Source organism: Bombina bombina, chromosome 6 (assembly GCF_027579735.1).
Source record: "Bombina bombina isolate aBomBom1 chromosome 6, aBomBom1.pri, whole genome shotgun sequence".
Taxonomy (NCBI): domain Eukaryota; kingdom Metazoa; phylum Chordata; class Amphibia; order Anura; family Bombinatoridae; genus Bombina; species Bombina bombina.
In genome coordinates, this window is record NC_069504.1 from 499,119,460 (window position 1) to 499,140,168 (window position 20,709).

At 40.7% G+C, this 20,709-nt stretch overlaps 1 protein-coding gene across 1 annotated transcript in view; it reads left to right on the forward strand.

Annotated features, from left to right (window-relative positions):
* LOC128664483 (rho-associated protein kinase 1-like) overlaps window positions 1–20,709 on the forward strand; it is a 156,247-nt gene that overhangs the window by 71,941 nt on the left and 63,597 nt on the right. Inside the window, exons 6-7 of the mRNA XM_053719307.1 lie at window positions 8,379–8,483; window positions 13,678–13,866. Of these exons, the coding sequence (XP_053575282.1) occupies window positions 8,379–8,483; window positions 13,678–13,866 (294 nt within the window). The remainder of the gene's footprint in view (window positions 1–8,378; window positions 8,484–13,677; window positions 13,867–20,709) is intronic.

Genomic DNA, 20,709 nt, shown 5'->3' on the forward strand with positions numbered 1-20,709 from the left:
ATATGCCGCAGCTTTCTCCTCAGGTGTCCCAGCCTTTTCAGTCTCCACATACCGTGCCCTGTGTTTCCTCTGATAATCCAGTAGGATTTTCTCTATAAGACAATGCTTCCCAAGTATCTCTTATGGTATCTGAGGCCTTGGGGCATATTTATCAAGGTCTGGTGGACCTGATCCGACACTGCGGATCAGGTCCGCCAGACCTCGCTGAATACGGTGAGCAATACGCTCGCTGTATTCAGCATTGCACCAGCAGCTCAGAAGAGCTGCTGGTGCAACGCCGCCCCCTGGAGACTCGCGGCCAATGGGCCGCCAGCAGGGGAGTGTCAATCAACCCGATCGTACTCGATCGGGTTGTATTATGGCGATGTCTGTCCGCCTGCTCAGAGCAGGCGGACAGGTTATGGAGCAGCGGTCTTTGTGTTAAATAGAGCCCCTTGTTAGCTTTCCCCATGTTGCAGGGGGGGCGTAAAAGGAAATTTAAGGAAACAGTTAGTAAGGTTTCTGATCAAGTTCTGGCTATCCAGAGTGTCCCTTCCCATAAGCCTGAGGAAGAAGACATGTCGGTAGCATCTGAGGGGGAAATCTCAGACTCAGATAGTGTAATTCCTTCTTCTGATGCTGAAGTGGTATCCTTCAGATTTAAGATAGAACACCTTCGCTTATTCTTTAAGGAGGTTTTGGCTACTTTGGACGACTCTCAAACAACTATCATAGTCAGCCCTAAGAAGTCTAGTAAATGGAACAAATATTTTGATGTTCCCTCCGCGGTGGAGTTTTTTCCGGTTCCAGACCGTGCTACAGAGATTATTGCTCGAGAATGGGAAAGACCTGGTATTCCCTTTTTTTCCATCTCCTATTTTTAAGAAGATGTTTCCTATAGCGGACTCTATTAAGGAGTCGCGCAGACGGTTCCTAATGCAATCTCCACTGTGGCTAAGAGGACTACTATTCCCATAGAGGATAGTTGTTCTTTTAAGGATCCAATGGATAAAAAATTGGAGGCTTTACTAAAAAAGATGTATGTACACCAGGGTCTACAATGGCAACCTGCAGTGTGTATCGCCACTTTTACCAGTGCTGCGGCTTACTGGTTTGATGCGTTGTCTGAATCTCCTCTTGAGGAGATCCAGGACAGGATTGAGGCTCTTAAGTTAGCCAATTCCTTCATTACAGATGCTTCCTTACAGGTTATTAAGCTGGGAGCCAAAATTTCTGGTTTTGCAGTATTAGCCCGCAGAGCCTTGTGGTTAAAGTCCTGGTCTGCGGATGTTTCATCTAAATCTAAGCTCATGGCTATTCCTTACAAGGGTAAGACCTTGTTTGGACCTGGTTTGGCGGTAATTATCTCAGATATTACTGGAGGGAAGGGTTCTTTTCTTCCTCAAGATAAAAAGAATAAGTAGAAAGAACGGCAGAGTAATTTTCGTTCCTTTCGTAACTTTAATAGCAAGTATTCCTCCCCTTCCTCCAAGCAAGATCAAGCCAAGCCTTTCTGGAATCCTAACCAGTCCTGGAATAAGGGAAAACAATCTAAAAAGCCTTCAGCTGATTTAAAGTTAGCATGAAGGATTGGCCCCCAATCTGGGAGCGGATCTTGTAGGGGCAGACTCTCTCTTTTTTCCCAGGCTTGGATAAGAGATGTACCGGATCCCTGGGCGGTGGACATTGTCTCCCAGTGATACAAAATATACTTCAAATCTTTTCCTCCCAGAGGCAGGTTTCTCCTCTCCAGATTATCTGTAGACGAGATAAAAAGAGAGGCGTTCTTACATGTGTCAAGGACCTTTCCGCCCTGGGGGCGATAGTTCCAGTTCCCATTCAGGAAAGGGGACTGGAATTTTACTCAAATCTCTTCATGGTTCCCAAAAAGGAGGGAACTTTTCGACCAATCCTAGATCTAAAATGTTTAAAAAAGTTTCTCAGAGTGCCATCCTTCAAGATGGAGTTTATACGCTCCATTCTTCCTTTGGTACAAAAAGGTCAGTTCATGACAACCATAGACCTAAAAGATGCATACCTTCATGTTTCCATTCACAGGGACCATCACAAGTTTTTGAGATTTGCCTTCTTGGACAATCATTTCCAGTTTGTGGCCCTTCCATTCGGCCTTGCCACAGCCCCCAGAATTTTTTCAAAGGTTCTGGGGGCTCTTTTAGCTGTACTTCGGTCTCGGGGCATTGCAGTGGCACCTTATCTAGATGACATTCTGGTTCAGGCGTCATCTTTTCAACAAGCAGAATCTCATACGGAGATCTTGTTGTCTTTTCTTCGATCCCATGGATGGAAGGTGAATCGGGAAAAAAGTTCTTTGGTTCCAGCTACAAGGGTTGTGTTTTTGGGGACCATAATCGACTCCCTGTTAATGAAGAGTTTTCTGACGGAAAAGATTTTCGACTCTTGTCTTGCCCTTCAGTCCTCTCCACGGCCATCAGTGGCTCAATGTATAGAGGTAATCGGTCTGATGGTGACTTCTATGGACATCATTTTGTTTGCTTTGTTCCATCTCAGACCTCTACAGTTATGCATGCTCAGTCAATGGAACGGGGACTATATTGACCTGTCTCTGCTTATAGATCTAGATCAGGTGTCAATAAACTCTCTTCCGTGGTGGCTTTCTCAGAACCATCTCTCCCAGGGAACTTGCTTCCGCAGATCCTCCTGGGTGATCGTGACCACATATGCCAGCCTTCTGGGTTGGGGAGCAGTCTGGGGCTCATTGAAGGCTCAGGGCCTATGGACTTGGGAGGAGTTGGCTCTGCCCATAAACATCCTGGATCTGAGAGCAATCTTCAATGCTCTACTGGCCTGGCCTCAGTTAGCTTTAGCCCCGTTTATCAGGTTCCAATCGGACAACATAACCTCGGTGCCCTACATCAACCACCAGGGGGGAACTCAGAGTTCCTTGGCCATGTCAGAGGTGGCCCGAATTATTCAGTGGGCAGAGACCCACAACTGCTGTCTTTCTGCGATCCACATCCCAGGAGTGGACAATTGGGAAGCGGATTTTCTGAGCAGACAGACTTTTCATCCCGGGGAGTGGGAACTTCATCCGGATGTGTTTTCCAGCTTGACCCTCAAATGGGGGCAGCCGGAGTTGGATCTCATGGCTTCTCGTAAGATTGCCAAACTCCCGAGATACGGCACGAGGTCAAGGGATCTGCAGGCATTTCTGATAGATTCTTTGGCGGTTCCTTGGAACTTCAGTCAAGCATACCTGTTTCCTCCATTTGCTCTCCTTCCAAGAGTCATTGCTCGAATCAAGCAGGAGAGGGCACCTGTAATTCTCATAGCCCTGGCGTGGCCTCGCAGGATTTGGTATGCAGACCTAGTGTAAATGTCATCTTTTCCACCTTGGAGACTCCCTCTGAGGACGGACCTTCTACTTCAGGGTCCCTTCCTTTATCCAAATCTTGTTTCTCTGAAGCTGACTGCTTGGAGATTGAATGCTTAGTTTTATTTAAGTGTGGATTTTCAGAGTCGGTCATTGAGACCTTGATTCAGGCTTGTAAGCCTGTGACTCGCAGGATCTACCATAAGATCTGGCGTAAATATTTGTATTGATGTGAATCCAAAGGATACTCTTGGAGTAAAGTAAGAATTCCTAGGATTTTGTTCTTTCTCCAGGATGGTCTGGAGAAGGGTTTGTCGGCAAGTACTCTAAAGTGTCAGATTTCGGCATTGTCTATTTTGTTACATAAGCGCTTGGCGATGTGCCAGACATGAAATCGTTTTGTCAGACCTAGGTCAGTATTCGGCCTGTGTTTAAACCTGTTACTCCTCCATGGAGTCCTAACCTTGTTCTTAAAGTTTTACAACAGGCTCCGTTTGAGCCTATGCATTCTTTAGATATTAAGATGTTATCTTGGAAAGTTTTGTTTCTTGTTGCTATTTCCTCTGCTCGGCGAGTTTCTGAACTCTCTGCTTTACAGTGTGACTCCACTTATCTTATCTTTCATTCTGATAAGGTGGTTCTGCGTACTAAGTTCGGTTTCCTGCCCAAGGTTTTTTCGGTCAAGAATATTAATCAGGAAATCATTGTACCTTCTTTGTGTCCTAATTCTTCTTCTCACAAAGAATGCTTGTTACATAATTTGGATGTTGTGCGAGCGCTAAAATTTTATTTGCAGGCAACTAAGGACTTTCGTCAGTCTTCTGCATTGTTTGTTTGTTTTTTTGGGAAACGCAAGGGTCAGAAAACTACGGCTACTTCACTTTCCCTTTGGCTGAGGAGCGTTATTCCCTTGGCTTATGAGACCGCTGGACAGCAGCCTCCTGAGAAAATTGCAGCTCATTCCACGAGGGCTGTTTCTTCTTCCTGTGCCTTCAGAAATGAAGCTTCTGTGGAACAGATTTGCAAGGCTGCAACTTGGTCATCTTTGCACACTTTTTCCAAATTCTATAAATTCGATACTTTTGCCTATGCTAAGGCTTCTTTTGGGAGCAAGGTTCATCAAGCAGCGGTGCCTTCTGTTTAGGTTCCTGTCTTGTCCCTCCCTTATCATCTGTGTCCTCTAGCTTGGGTATTGTTTCCCAACAGTAATTATCATGATGCGTGAATTCACCATGTCATTAGAAAGTATACGAAATTTATGCTTACCTGATAAATGTATTTATTTATTGGCACGGTGAGTCCACGGCCTGCCCTGTATTTTCAGACAGTTTCTTTTTTATATAAACCTCAGGAACCTCTGCAGCTTGTGTTACTTCCTTTCTCTCCTTTCCCTTTGGTCAAATGACTAGGGGATCGTGAGTAGGGGAGTGATATTTAACAGCTTTGCTGTGGTGCTCTTTCCCTCCTCCTGCAGGCCAAGAGTGATATTCCCAACAGTAATTATGTTGATCTGTGGACTCACCGTGTCAAGAAAGAAATACATTTATCAGGTAAGCATAAATTGCGTTTTTGGCCAACCAAATGGTAACTTAGTAGTAAACAATAGTAATAATATACATGATAATCTGAATAGTGATTTTGAGGCTATATATTTATATAGATGATAGATAGAAGTACCTGGAAACTGCACTAATAAAAGGCTTCCCTGCATTAGGATTGTACAGATTCTGCACATGCCTATTCTATATACCATTTTCTATGGGGCCCCCGGGTGCCACTGCACCTGTTGCTCCAATGGTAGTTCCGTTGCTGGGCATGTCACTAGCACTGTCTAAATGTGAAAAACTCAACATGCATATTAGCATATGAGCTTACATAGGTTTAGCTTTCAACAAAGAATACCAAAGAACAAAGCAAATTTGATGATAAAAGTAAATTGGAAAGTAGTTTAAAATGGCATGCCCTATCTGAATCATGAAAGTTTAATTTTGACTAGACTTTCCCTTTAAATGGGACAGGAAACCATTTTTTTACCTTTTTGATTCAAAACAATCATGCAATTTTAAACAACTGTCTGATTTTCTTCTATTATCAATTATTTTCTTCATGCTCTTGGTATCTTTTGTTAAATAGCAGAGACGTATGCCATAGCATCAATGTATGCACAGCTTTTAATCTTAGCTAGGGTTAAATCTTAGCTAGGGTTAGTACAGCAAATCAACCATCCCAGGACAGCTGTTTCAGATTGCTGCTGGGTAAAACTGATTTCCTAGCTAAAACCAACAACTTTTAAAACTATGGGGGGGGGGGGGGAAGTGAGATTAAAATCCTCAAACAAATAATGTGCAAATATATGTACAAAACTTTTACTATTGACAGTCACTATTGCAGTAAAATTATAATGAAACATAAACCATTTCCTAATCAATAATTTTCAGCTGTCCGGCTATTATCACTTCCACATATAATACACTATTGCAGGGCTCAGCTGAGTGTTTAATGACACACAAAACTGAAGTGACACAAAACTACCTTTGATCCACTCAGGGCCGGTGCTAGGATTTTTGGCCACACAGGCGAGGGAACAGTTTGCCACCCCCCCCCATTCCATCCCATTGCTAGTTAAAGGGATATGAAACCCACATTTTTTTATCATGATTCAATTAGAGCACAAATGTAAGTTTAGGAGCTGGTCCATTTTTAGTTCAGAACCTGGGTAGTGCTTTCCGATTGGTGGCTAAATTCAAATCAAACAGTGGTAGCGCAGCATAGCAAATCAGACAGTGGTAGTGCTGCATAGCAAATCAGACAGTGGTAGTGCTGCATAGCACATCAGACAGTGTTAGTGCTGCATAGCACATCAGACAGTGGTAGTGATGCATATATGTGAGTGTATATATATATATATATATGTGTCCTTTTTGTAACCATGGTGACACATCACACTAATAATTAGATTCCTGTGTTGGGATACCTAGTGCTGATTATCCACAGCTTATATTAGATTATGATCTAAAAGTATGCTTCTGCTAGCAGAATGTCCTTTCCAGTAATGCAATAGTTCAAACACTAGCCATAATACATAATAAATGTTAGCCATGTATGAGTTAATTCACATGACATAAGCAACCTCTCATGCATCAAGTTATAAAAATAGTATGTACAAAACACATAATGGAAACAAAGAGCTGTGGGAGGAGAAAGAAACACAAGAAGTGCTCATGGTATACACTTTTTTGTTAAAGTTTATATGCCGTTTAAGACTGTGTTTTTTTTTAAATCTTATTGTCATTTTTATTTTATCTTATGGTAAATAAAGTTTTTTCCCCTTTTATTAACTAAATGCATTTATGAATAAGGCAACAATATTTTTTATTTTATGTTTTAGAATGCTAGAAAGAGCAAAAATGTTTTCACCCTTAGATAATATGATGATTATGATAGATTTGTGTATACATGTGAAAGATATACAAGATAAGTACTTGGGCTGGTTCTTTTAGAGTAATGTTTCTCTGAAGGGCAATTTCTAATTCAGATTCTAACATGCATACAATAAAGCTGACAATACCTGAGTCTGTACTAAAATTAATATAAAGGTTCTTTAAATAAAAATTAAATATCCCTGTGAATTGAAAATAAAAGCAGTCACTTATGTTTAAAAGGAAATAATACCACCTTATATCATGAAAGTTTCCTGTCACTTTAACAAGGTTTCTCTGCAACCTCATGAGCAGTTATGAATCTCGCCCTCTCAATTATTGCTTGAGTGTATACAAATATGATATATGCCAACAGGGGCCCATTTAACCCCATCTGTTGCGATGATTTTGCAGTCTGCTGCAGCTTCTCCTGTGCAGGTGCAGTGCTGTGTATATAGCAGATGTGCAGTGTGGAAGCGTTGTCGCTAGTGCTATAAATGTACTTTAGTAGTAGTACAGTGACAGACGTACCGGGCGTGCAGCCTCCTGAAATGGCTGGTGCGTGCACCGGGCGGTATTGGTTGGTTGGGACCATGTGGGGGTGTGTGCCATGTGCTGCGCTGCGTGCACTATTACCCATTTGTATGAGAAATTAATGCAAAATGGCTGAGCCAAAAAAAGGGACGTAAAAAGTAAAAATGTAAAAAATCAGGCTGCTCTAAATTGCGCCCCCTTGCTGGGGCGCATTAAGGCGGTTGCCTTGGTTGCCTATATACAAGCGCCGGCCCTGGATCCACTGTCCTAATAGCCAGCAGCAATGCTTCCTAAGTTATCCTGGACTCCTAATGACACTCTGATGTCAGAGGTGCAGGGGAGGAGCTAGGCAGCAGTGTGTCAAATTGCTATAAACAGGAGGAGAGACACAGCAAACACTCAGTTCAGCTGATCTTACTGTGTTATTATGCACTGAACCGGACTGGGTGAGCTGTTGGGGGCAGTAAGCTGCAGATGATACAGAGTGGTAACATATGAAGATTACTGTCAGACTAAATAATGCAAAGATGCAAACAATAAATTATCTACAGTAGTAGCCAAGTAATCCCCCTCTTTTACAACAAATCAGCACAGCTCTTTACCTAGTGTGGAGGAGCTGTTTGTAAGTGTTTTTTCTTCTGACTTGTGGCAGTTTAAACATTGATCACTTAGAGATGGTGCAGCAGGGAGTCCCTGCCTAGACCTGCTCTGATTAATCAAGCAGAGTAGTGCTGCATGCACAGCCTCACTGCTCCTTCCCATTATCTTGTGTCACACATGCCCCAGCTCAGCTTCAGCCCTCCTGGAGGGGACATTTCCAGGGGCATACAACAAAATCCAGGGACTGTCTCTGGAAATCAGGGACTGTTGTCATCTATGGTTTGGAACACTATAAAGTAGCAGTTTTATAAGAATGTTATCCATATGCTAAAGCACTAAATGGCAGCATTATTTCCTGCATTGTATTGCACCAGACACATACAGTACCTATGTATCTCTTCAAGAAAGATCCTGAAAAAAAGGTTTAAGCCATGATTTATTGGATTAATTACCTTTTTTCAGTGTTAGTTGTTAATATTTTTTGTCTTTGACAGGAAAAGGAGCTGCTGTCATCAAAAGTAATGAGGTTAGAGGAGAAAGTGTCTGACCTCAACCTAAGGCTGAAGTATGCACAATCTGACAGAGAAAGATTCCTACAGGTAAGAATGGAGATAGAAAGAGATGGAACTTACTGAAACAAACATTTAAACAGTTTTTTTTATGATGCACTCATGTTTCTTGTAGTTTAATAAGAGTTAATCATCTTCAAGCAACACAGTACTAATAAGCAATTATTTCCTTTATCTATATTTGCTTTTTTACTACTTTGATTTTGTAACAGTTTAGATTTCCTTCCTAAGATAGGGAGAGTCCACGGCTTCATTCCTTACTGTTGGGAAATACAACACCTGGCCACCAGGAGGAGGCAAAGACACCCCAGCCAAAAGGCTTAAATATCCCTCCAACTTCCTCATTACCCCAGTCATTCTTTGCCTTTCGTCACGTTAGGAGGTGGCAGAGAAGTGTCAGAAGATTTGGAGAGTCCTGAAAAAGGATATCTGCCCTTTGAGATAGGACTGGAGTTTTAAGTAGTCTGGAGATGCAGGGAATTTTTTTCTGCGAAACCATCCAAACTACTGCTAACAGGTCCTAAGCAATCAATGTTGACGAGTTTTACTGCCTGCTTTCTCTCACTCAAGTCCATGTCAGGAGCGCTGCTATAAAACTGTCACACTTGAGAGGCTGTGTTCTGTTCCACAGCATGGATCCTGGAGGTAAGATCATTACATTTTTTACACACAGTGTGGCTCCTTTGTACCTTGATAGGATCCAGGGTTAATATCCTCTGAAGGGGGTTTATTGAACAGTTGAGGTTAATCATTCAGTGTATTAATTATTTACATGCTGCTTTGTGTGATTTTTTTCCTGGGCTGATAGACTGTGTGTTTTTGGCTGGAACAAACACTTTTAAGTTTCACTTTCGTTTTTGAAAGTGCTGCACAGCTCCTATTGCTTGCTGTACTTGTAATAACAAGGGAAGTACTGTCTTGCACTCCATGTGGTCTATGTTCATTTCCTCCATTCCGGCTGAGACTTGAATCTGAGGAGAGCATTTCCTCTGTTAACTGTCTGGGTCTAGAAGGTGGTGAGTGCCCCAGCCATTGGGAGTATAAAGGTGCAGTTTGCTATAATAAAAAAACATTTTTATTTGTGCCCTTCTGTGGGTATAACCTGAGCTATGTAGGACTCTGACATGTTAGAAGGTACTCCTTCTGTACTAAATCATACCTGTTTATATTGTGAGGAGGTCGTGGTTTTCCCGCCCACTCAATTATTTTCCACATGCCTTAACACCGTTATAAAGTCTAAGAAGGGAGACAAACCTGCTAAGGCTCTATGTCCCTCTGAGCCATCTACCTCTCAGGACTCGGCATCCCGTGAGATTACTATCCTTGCTACATTATCCACTCCACATGCAGTTCCCCGCAGCACTAATCCAATCCTCCATATGGAGGGGGTCTTCTTTCTGCTGACTTTGCCACGCAGTTACAAACGGCGGTGTCTGCGGCCCTCATTGCATTACCTTGCTTTAACAAACACAAGAGAAAGGTTAAACATAGCTCTCCTGACCCAGAGTCATCTAAATATTTATCGGATTTAGCTATTATGTCCCAGTTATCCGATAATGAGTTAACCTCTAGCTTCAGAGGGTGAACTTTCTGGGTCGAAGTCCTTAGCGTCTAAGTTTCCTGCTGCGGAAGAACCATCCTTTAGATTTAAAATTGAGCACTTGTGGTTTTTATTAAAGGAGGTTCTGTCTATGTTAGCGGTTCCAGAGGCCGCGCTGCATGAAGAACCTATGATCCGGGATCAGACCGTGTAGGGGGCAGAGGGTCTCTTTTTTCAGACGCCTGGTTCAAGGACGTACAGGATCCGTGGGTCCTGGAGGTGGTATCTCAGGGATACAAGATAGGCTTCAAATCTCATCTGTCAAGGGGCAGATTCCTTCTCTAAAATCTGTCTACCAGACCAGAAGGGAGGGATGCCCTTCTAGGGTGAGTTCAAGATCTATCCTCCTTAGGAGTTGTTGTCCTGGTGCCTATGGAAGAAAGAGGTTTTGGGTTTTATTCAAACCTTTTTCGTGGTCCCAAAGAAGGAGAGAACTTTCCACCCAATTCTGGACCTAAAATGCTTAAACAAATTTCTCATTATCCCTTCCTTCAAGATGGAGATGATAAGGTCCATCCTTCATTTAATTCAAGAAGGCCAGTTTATGACCACTGTAAATCTGGAGGACGCTTACCTTCATGTCCCAATACACAGGGAACACTTTAAGTTCCTGAGGTTTGCATTCCTGGACCAGCACTTCCAGTTCATTGCCCTTCTGTTTGGCCTAGCTACTGCTCCAAGAATCTCTACGAAGGTTCTGGGGGCTCTTCTAGCCGTTGCCAGAACTCAGGGTATTGCAGTAGCCCATACTTGGACAATATTCTGATGCAAGCACCATCCTTTCGTCTTGTGGAAGAATTCTCGGAGTCCCTTCTCAGTCTTCTTTTATCACATGGATTAAAGATAAACTTGGAAAAGAGTTCTCTTATCCCAAGTACCAAGGGTGGAATTCCTGGGTACTATAATAGACTCCATATCCATGAGGATATTTCTAACAGACCAGTGACGTTGCAAGCTAACTTTGCCATGTCTTGCCCTCCAGACCTCCTTGAGTCCCTCTGTGGCTCAGCGTATGGAGGTAATTGGTCTCATGGTGTTGGACATCATTCCTTTTGCCAGGTTCCGTCTCAGACCTTTACAGCTGTGCATGCTGAGGCAGTGGAACAGCGTTAATTCAGACCTGTCTCAACAGATTGTATTAGACAGCCGGTCAAGAGAATCGCTCTTTTGGTGGCTCTGTCCAGATCATCTGTCCTGAGTGATATGCTTCTTAAGACCATCCTGGGAGATTGTGACTACGAACACAAGCCTATCCGGATGGGGAGCTGTTTGGGGTGCCAGGAAGGCACATGGGTTGTGGACTCAGGAGGAGTCCTCCCTCCCAATCAATATTTTGGAACTCCAGGCAATTTTCAAGGCTTGGCCACTTCTGGGTTCGTCCCAGTTTATCAGATTCCAATCAGACAATATAACCTCAATGGCTTACATGAACCATCAAGGTGGAACGAGAAGTTCTTTGGCGATGAAGGAAGTATCTCAGATTCTGGAGTGGGCAGAGGCCCACAGCTGTTCACTGTCAGCGTTCCACATTCTGGTGTGGACAACTGGGAGGCAGATTTTATCAGCAGGCAATCCTTCCATCCAGGGGAATGGTCTCTCCATCCCGAGGTGTTTGCAGAGATATGCAGCAAGTGGGGGATGCTTGAGATAGATCTCATGGTGTCCTATCTCAATACCAAGCTACCCAGGTATGGGTCGAGGTTGAGGGATCCGCAAGCGGATCTAATAGATGCACTAACAGTGCCCTGGAAGTTCAAACTCATATATCTTTTTCCTCCATTACCGCTTCTTCCTCGAGAGGTGGCCCGCATCAAGCAGAAGCGGGTATCAGTAATGCTGATTGCTCCATCGTGGCCGCGAAGGACGTGGTTCATGGATCTAGTGGGGATGTGCTCATCTCCTCTGTGAAAGTTACCTTGTCACAGAGACCTGCTGATACAAGGTCCTTTTGTTTATCAAAATCTAGATTCTCTGAGGCTGACTGTGTGGGGATTGAACGCTTAGTCTTAGCCAAAAGAGGTTTCTCTGAGAGTGTCATTGATACTTTTATTCAAGCTTGTAAATCAGCTATTTGGCGTATCTACCACATGGTGTGTAGGACCTACTTATTTTGGTGTGAAGAACGTGGTTTTTCCTGGTACAGAGTTAAGTTTGCCAGGATCTTATCTTTTCTCCAGGATGGGCTGAAGAAGGGCCTTTCTGCTAGTTCCCTGAGGGGACAGATTTCGGCCCTGTCGGTTTTATTGCACAAGAGACTGGCTGAGCTTCCAGACGTGCAGTCTTTTGTTAAGGCTCTGATTAGGATCAGACCTGTGTTTAGATCTGGGGCCCCTCCTTGGAGCCTAAATCTTGTTCTTCGGGTTTTGCAACAGATTCCGTTTGTGCCTCTGCATTTCGTTGACATTTAATTGTTATTTTGGAAGGTTCTCTTTTTATTGGCTATTGCCTCTGCGTGCAGAGTTTCTGAGATCTCTTCTTTGCAATGTGAGCCCCCTTACCTGATTTTTCATGCAGATAAGGCAGTTTTTCATACTTAATTAGATTTTCTTCCTAAGGTTGTGTCAGATCGCAACATCAATTAGTAGATTGTGGTTCCTTCTTTGTGTTCTTATCCTTCTTCATCAAAGGAACACTTATTTTACAATTTGGATGTGGTTCGCGCCTTGAAGTTCTATCTTCAGGCTACTAAGGAGTTTAGACTATCTTCCTCTTTGTTTGTTGTCTATTCGGAGAAGCGTAAGTGACAGAAGGCTACTTCAACTTCCCTATCTTTTTGGTTAAGGAGTGTCATCCGCTTAGCTTATGAGACAGCGGGACATCATCCTCCTGAGAGGATAACAGCTCATTCCACTAGAGCAGTGGCTTCCCCTTGGGCCTTTAAGAACGAGGCCTCTATGGATCAAATTTGTAGGGAGGCTACCTGGTCCTCCATACATGCTTTTTGAAAATTTTTACAAGTTTGATGTTTTTGCTTCAGCTGAAGCAGCTTTCAGGAGAAAAGTTTTGTAGGCTGTGGTGCCCTCAGAATAGGGTCTGCCTCTTCCTTTTTGTTCCCTCTCATTATTCATTCAGTGTCCTCTGGAGCTTGGGTATAATTTTCTCAACAGTAAGGAATAAAGCCATGGACTCTCCTTATCTTAGGAAGGAAAACATAATTTATGCTCACCAGATAAATTCCTTTCCTTCCGGATAGGTAGAGTCCACGGCTCCCGTCTGTTTTTTCTTGTCTATGGGCAGTCCCCTATTATTTATTTTATTGTCCTGGCACCATTTATACCCTAATGTTTCTCCTACTTTTCCTTGTTCCCTCGGCAGAATGACCGGGGTAATGAGGAAGTGGGAGGGATATTTAAGCCTTTGGCTGGGGTGTCTTTGCCTCCTCCTGGTGGCCAGGTGTTGTATTTCTCAACGGTAAGGAATGACGGAATGGACTCTTCCTTTCTAGAAGGAAAGGAATTTATCTGGTAAGCATAAATTATATTTTTAAAGGGGACGGTTCAAGCAAGAAATAATAAGCTTTTCAACTAGAATAGAATACACCACTATGTTTTTTTAATATAAATCTAGAAAGAGATGACAACGATTGCAGAGGGGTGCCTATAATTAAACTTGTTTAATCCACAGGAGAAGTTGGAGCTGACACGACGTTCTCAGGGACTGTCCCTAGAGCTGGAGTGGGCACAAAGGGGGCGTGAGGGGTTTACTGATCAGGTCAGTGACCTACATGTGGAGCTTGTGGAGGCAAAATCTCAAGCCAATCGTCAGGACCAGGAAAAAGTGCAAATGAAAGAGGAACTAATAATGTTGAAACAGGTAGGTCCTGAGAGCAAAGTGGCAAATATAGCTTAAAGGGACACAAGCAGCTGATAAGAGTTCATTGTATTTTTAAAGATGCTGCAGAAACATCCTGTTACATAAGTGGGTCTCTCGCTCTCATTCCCTACTGGAAGGTTTACATTTTTAGTACAGATGGTGGTTTCAACAGGCAAGATTCAAATAACAAAATATAGACAAGTGAGTTATCTGTAAATAATTTAATACATGCCAGTAGGTAAAATTGATTATTGGAAACACATTAATGATGAGAAAAGACTACAGTGCGCTTTACGTTAAGTAGAGAAATTGTGTGAGCTAAAGCGTTAGGCCATTTATGACACTGATTGTTTAGCCTTGTCCGGCGGCTGTATCCTGCGCTGTTGCATGCCTCTGTTGCTCCTGTTGGCGTGCCCATGCTATTTCTGCATGCCTCAGGAGTGAGGCAGTGCAGAAATAGTGTATTGGAGAACACCCCAGGCTAGCGATCGCAGTGACAGGGTGTCCCAGTGTTCCCATGTCTGTCAGTGAGGTGCCTCCATTTATAAGATACACGCTGTGATCAGCATTTATCTCATGCTGCTGTTGGAATACTGCATGTGAGGCTAGCCAGGAGCAGTACTGTAACTGTCAAAAAAATGACTGTGTATACAATCACTGTGACAGCTAGTCATAGTGCTTGTGTACTTTAAATTGGACCTTAATACTAGCATGCCCCACTGCATGCTGGTATCATGCTTAGTGGCCAATCACTGGATGCCTCAGGAGTAAGGCAGTCCAGGACGCACAAAAAAAGTGTCCCGTGGCCCATGTTTATTAACAATGGCTTGTCTTGGCCCCTCCCCTTCTGTCCCAGTGTACACATAGAGTGATAAAAGTGTGCTATTTATTTTAATAAAGTGCTTTTTGTTTTTTATAATTTTATTTTAATAAAGTTTTTTTGTTATTGTTTTTTACCCCTAAACTTTATTTTCTGCCCTTGGCGATAAAAGGGGTTAAACATAATGTGTCAAACTACCTCTAGATAAAAACAATATATACTTTTGTGTAGCAGTTTTGAATTGAGTGAACTTACAGTCCAAGCATAGCAAATTTTGGGCTAGATAGTGACACGTGATATAGCAATATCACAGGCGTGTTAATTTGCGAAAGTATTACAATTGAATTTTCCACGCATCCGGTTAGCGCAACTGAAGACATTTAGACATTGCATATATATATATATAAAACTGTATATAATTATACATTTATGTATGTCTAATTATTAATTCTATCATAATATTTAAAAATGTGTTTTACTGTGTATTTACAGTAAATATTTAACATTCTAATGTTCTTGATATAGGGGAAATGTTGTTTGAATTTTTAAATAGATATTCCTATATATATCTGTATGCATTATGTGCACAAACCTGACAGGAGTACACTAATTCTTCATGTGCGTTATCCAGGCATGAGTTATATTAATGTGTGTTATGTGTTTATTAAATATTAATAAACATATATTCATATAGATATATAGGTATTTTACATTAACATTATCATATAAATATATATATATATCTATAAAGATTTTTTTGTGAAAAAGAGGAATGTAAAATATGTGTAACACGGCATTGGGTTAGCACACATGAAGAATTAGTTATCTTAAGGCATATTATGTAAATATTAAATATAAAATATTGAAAAACACTAACAAGTTATATAAATAATAATTAAAGATGTACTAAAATATTCAAAAAAATTAATATAATATATATTTTACTGTAACTATATAAAAAAAACATTCCTATAAATAATTTTTTTCTTCTGCACTCTCCTTTGAAGTCTATGGGAAGACCAACACCTAGATTACAAGTTTTGCGCTATAGAGGGTTGCAAAATGAACGCAACAAAAGTTGCGTTATTTCACCCTCCATAGTGCTGGCATTACAAGTTTCTAAAAACCTGCCTTGTGCGTGCGATATGGTGGCAATGAGCTCCATACCACACAAAATCCAAGGGCTGCTTTGACATGCTCATGCACGCTTTCCATATAGACATCAATGGGGAGAAGGTGTTAGAAAAAAAACTAACACCTGAAGCGCGGAATGGCGATCGCTGTAACGCAACCCCATTGATGTCTATGGGGAAAAAAAGTTACATTTAAACCTAACACCCTAACATAAACCCCACGTCTAAACACCCCTAATCTGCTGCCCCCGGCATCGCTGATACCTAAATAAAGTTATTAACCCCTATTCCGCCGCTCCCCGACATCGCAGCCACTATAATAAAGTTATTAACCCATATTCCCCTGCACCCCAACATTGCCAACACTATAATAAAGCTATTAACCCCTATTCCGCCGCTCCCCGACACCGCTGCCACTAAATAAAGTTATTAACCCCTAAACCTCTGGCCTCCCACATCACCCCCAATAAATAAACCTATTAACCCCTAAACCATCAGTCCCCCACATCGCAAAAAATTAATTAAGCTATTAACCCCTAAACCTATCACCCCCTAACTTTATATTAAAATTACAATATCTCTATCTTAAAATAAATTAAAACTTACCTATGAAATAAAAAAAACTAAGTTTAAACTAAAAATACACCTAACATAACTATTATACTAAAATTAAAATAACTACCAATTTAAAAAACTAAATTACACATTTAAAAAAAACTAACACTACTAAAAAAATATTTAATCTAAAAATACTAAATTACAAAAAATAAAAAACACTAAATTACAAACAATAACAAACGAAGTTATCCAAAATTAAAAACAATTACACCTAATCTAATATCCCTATAAAAATAAAAAAGTCCCCCCAAAATAAAAAAAAAAACCTAGCCTACAATAAACTACCAATAACCCTTAAAAGGGCCTTTTGTAGGGCATTGTCCTAAAGAAATCAGCTATTTTACCTGAAAAAAATACAAAGACCCCCCAACAGTAAAACCCACCACTCAACTAACCCCCCAAAATGAAAAACCTAACTGTAACAAAAACCTAAGCTACCCATTGCCCTAAAAAGGGCATTTGTATGGGCATTGCCCTTAAAAGGGCATTTAGCTCTTTTGCATTGCCCTTAAAAGCATTTAGTTTAAAAAAAAAAAAGCCCAAACCCTAATCTAAAAAAAAAAAACACCGACATTTTAAAAAAAAAAACTAACACTAACCCCCGACGATCCACTTACAGTTTCTGAAGTTCGGACATCCATTTTTGAAATTCAAATCAGCCAATAGGATGAGAGCTACTGAAATCCTATTCGCTGTTCAAATCAGCCAATAGAATTTCAGTAGCTCTCATCCTTTTGGCTGATTTGAACAGCCAATAGGATTTCAGTAGCTCTCATCCTATTGGCTGATTTGAATTTCAAAAATCAAATCAGCCAATAGGAATGTAAGAGACGCCATTTTGAAAAGGCTCGCTTGCATTGAAGATTCAGTGTACGGCGGCGACCGTATGAAGAGGACACTCTGCGCCTGATGTCTTGAAGGATGGACCCGCTCCGCCGGGATGAAGTTAGTAGGCACTGCCGGGATGAAGATAGAAGATGCCGTCTGGATGAAGATAGAAGACGCTGCCTGGATGGATGAAGACATCACCACCTGGATGAAGACTTCTCGCCGCCTGGATGTCCGGACTTCATAAACTGTAAGTGGATCGTCAGGGGTTAGTGTTAGGGTTTTTTTTTTAACTTTTTTGGGGTGTTTTTTTTTTTTAGATTAGAGTTTGGGCTTTTTTTAAAAGAGCTAAATGCCCTTTTTAGGGCAATGCTATAGAGCTAAGTGCAATGCCCATACAAATGCCCTTTTCAGGGCAATGGGTAGCTTAGGTTTTTTTTAGAGTTAGGTTTTTAATTTAGGGGGGTTGGTTGGGTGGTGGGTTTTACTGTTGGGGAGTCTTTGTATTTTTTTCAGGTAAAAGAGCTGATTTCTTTAGGGCAATGCCCTATAAAAGACCCTTTTAAGGGCTATTGGTAGTTTATTGTAGGCTAGGGTTTTTATTTATCTTTTTATTTTTATAGTGCTATTATATTAGGTGTAATTGTTTTTATTTTGGATAATTTCATTTGTTATGTTTTGTAATTTAGTATTTTTTATTTTTTGTAATTCTAGATTTAATTTTTTTAGTAGTGTTAGTTTTTTTTAATGTGTAATTTAGTTTATTTAATTGGTAGTTTTTTTATTTTTAGTATAATAGTTGTTAAGTTAATTATTAGTTTAAACTTAGGTTTTTTTTTATTTCACAGGTAAGTTTTTTTTTAACTTTAAGATAAGGATATTGTCATTTTTATTTAAAGTTAGGTGGTTGTTAGGTTTAGGGGTTAATAATTTAATTTAGTTTTTTGCGATGTGGGGGACTGGCGGTTTAGGGGTTAATAGGTTTATTTAGTGGCAGTGATGTGGGAGGCCAGATGTTTAGGGTTTAATAACTTTATTTGATGACGATGTCGGGGAGCGGCGGAATAGGGGTTAATAACTTTAATATAGTGTTTGCGATGCGTGAGGGTGGCAGAATAGTGGTTAATAGGTAGTTTATGGTTGTTAGTGTACTTTGTAACATTTTAGTTATGAGTTTTGTGTAACAGTTTTGTTGCACAAAACTCATAACTACTAGTCTCAGATAGTGGAACGGATCATGTTGGTATAGGCTGGAAGGCAAGCATTTTAGCCTCACCGCACAACCTGTAATACCAGCGCTACGGAAATCTCGCATAAAAACGTCATTTTTTTTTTAGTGCGGGATTGACGTTGCGTTACAGGTTAAAATGCTTGCGGTATAGCTATACCAACAAGACTCGTAATGGCTGCGTTACGTTTTTTTATGCTGAAATGGACAATTTTTCAACGTTAAAACCCTAACGCAAAACTCTTATGCTAGGTGTAAGTTAGTGCGGTCACAATACCTGAAGTTGGCGTGAGCCCAAAATCTTTACTTCTGGAGTTAGTATCACTCCTGCGAAAGCACTATCTCACCCTTTAAAGTTAAACCAATAATTTCATATTTTGTAGTATTTGGCCTATATTTTCTAAATTATTTGGAAACCTAGACATACAGGGTTTTCCTAAAATCAGGACAACACAATTAATCTTTCTGGCGGTATTTTTTGAAATTTTTTAAACAATTTTTATTGTGCAAAAGAAAAACAAAACAGGTATACAAACGATGAGCTTACAATTAGTTTGAATCAACCAAAGTATAAATATGTACACCTACAATGTGATCATTAATATTAAAACATGAAAACAGCCATAATCAATGTGTTATTTGACAGCATGTCACTGCCCAGTTGTGTGTTTTGACCAGTCTATAATAACCATATTTTCCATGCGCTCCTTGTATCTACCTGTACATGACAAAACATTGCTTGCAATTAGTGAGATACCTAAAACAGTCCTTTAACCATCTTCTCACCCTTCTTTGTTGTGTGCGGTTATTGATTGGGTGTGTTAAAGAGACAGTCAACACCAGAATTTTTGTTGTTTTAAAAGACAGATAATCCATTATCCATTACCCATTCCCCAGTTTTGCATAACCAACACAGTTACAATAAATCACATTTCTTTCATGTAATTGGCAAGAGTCCATGAGCTAGTGACGTATGGGATATACATTCCTACCAGGAGGGGCAATGTTTCCCAAACCTCAAAATGCCTATAAATACACCCCCCACCACACCCACAATTCAGTTTTTACAAACTTTGCCTCCTATGGAGGTGGTGAAGTAAGTTTGTGCTAGATTTCTACGTTGATATGCGCTTCTCAGCATGCTGAAGCCCGGTTTCTCTCAGAGTGCAGTGAATGACAGAGGGATGTGAAGGGAGTATTACCTATTGAATGCAATGGTCATCCTAACGGGGATCTATTTCATAGGTTCTCTGTTATCGGTCGTAGGGATTCATCTCCTACCTCCCATTTGAGATCGACGATATACTCTTATAGACCATTACCTCTACTGATTCTCGTTTCAGTACTGGTTTGGCTATCTACTTTATGTAGATGAGTGTCTTTTGGTAAGTATGTTTCATTTTATTTATGACACTCTCAGCTATGGTTTGACACTTTTTATGTAAAGTTCTAAATATATGTTTTATACTTATATTTGCCATGATTCAGGTTAATCAGTATATTTCCTTCTTACAGACTGTCAGTTTCATTTTTGGGAAATGCATATGAAAAAAAAATTTCTTACCTGAAAATTTTTCAAATTGACTTTCTTTCTAAATTGCGGGCTGTTAGGCTCGTGGGAGCGCAAAATGCTATAATTTATTGCGTCATTTCTGGTGCAAGACTTTTTTGGCGCGAGAATTACGTTTGTTGACGTTATGACGTCATTTCCGGCGTCTTAGTTAGCGCCGAGAGTTTTCACGTAGTTGCGTCATCTATGATGCTCGTGTTTGTTGCAGACGTTTTTGGCGCCAAAAAATATTTGTCAGTTTGGGCGTCATACTTGGTGCCAGATTTTTTGACATTATTTAAGTCATTAATTCTTTTTGCTTCTGGTTTCATTTTTTCCCATTCATGAAACTGTCATATAAGGAAATTGATCATTTTGCTTTATATGTTGTTTTTTCTATTACATATTGCAAGATGTCTCAAACTGACCCTGTTTCAGAATCTACTACTGGAATCCTGCTGCCTGATGTCGGTTCTACCAAAGCTAAGTGCATTTTTTGTAAACTTGTTGTAACTGTTCCTCCGGCTGTAGTTTGTGTTAGTTGTCATGATAAACTTTCAAAAGCAGACAATTTTCCATTAGTAGTAATCCATTACCTGTTGTTGTTCCTTCAACATCTAATGTTCAGAATATTCCTGTTAATGTGAGAGAATTTGTTTCTAATTCT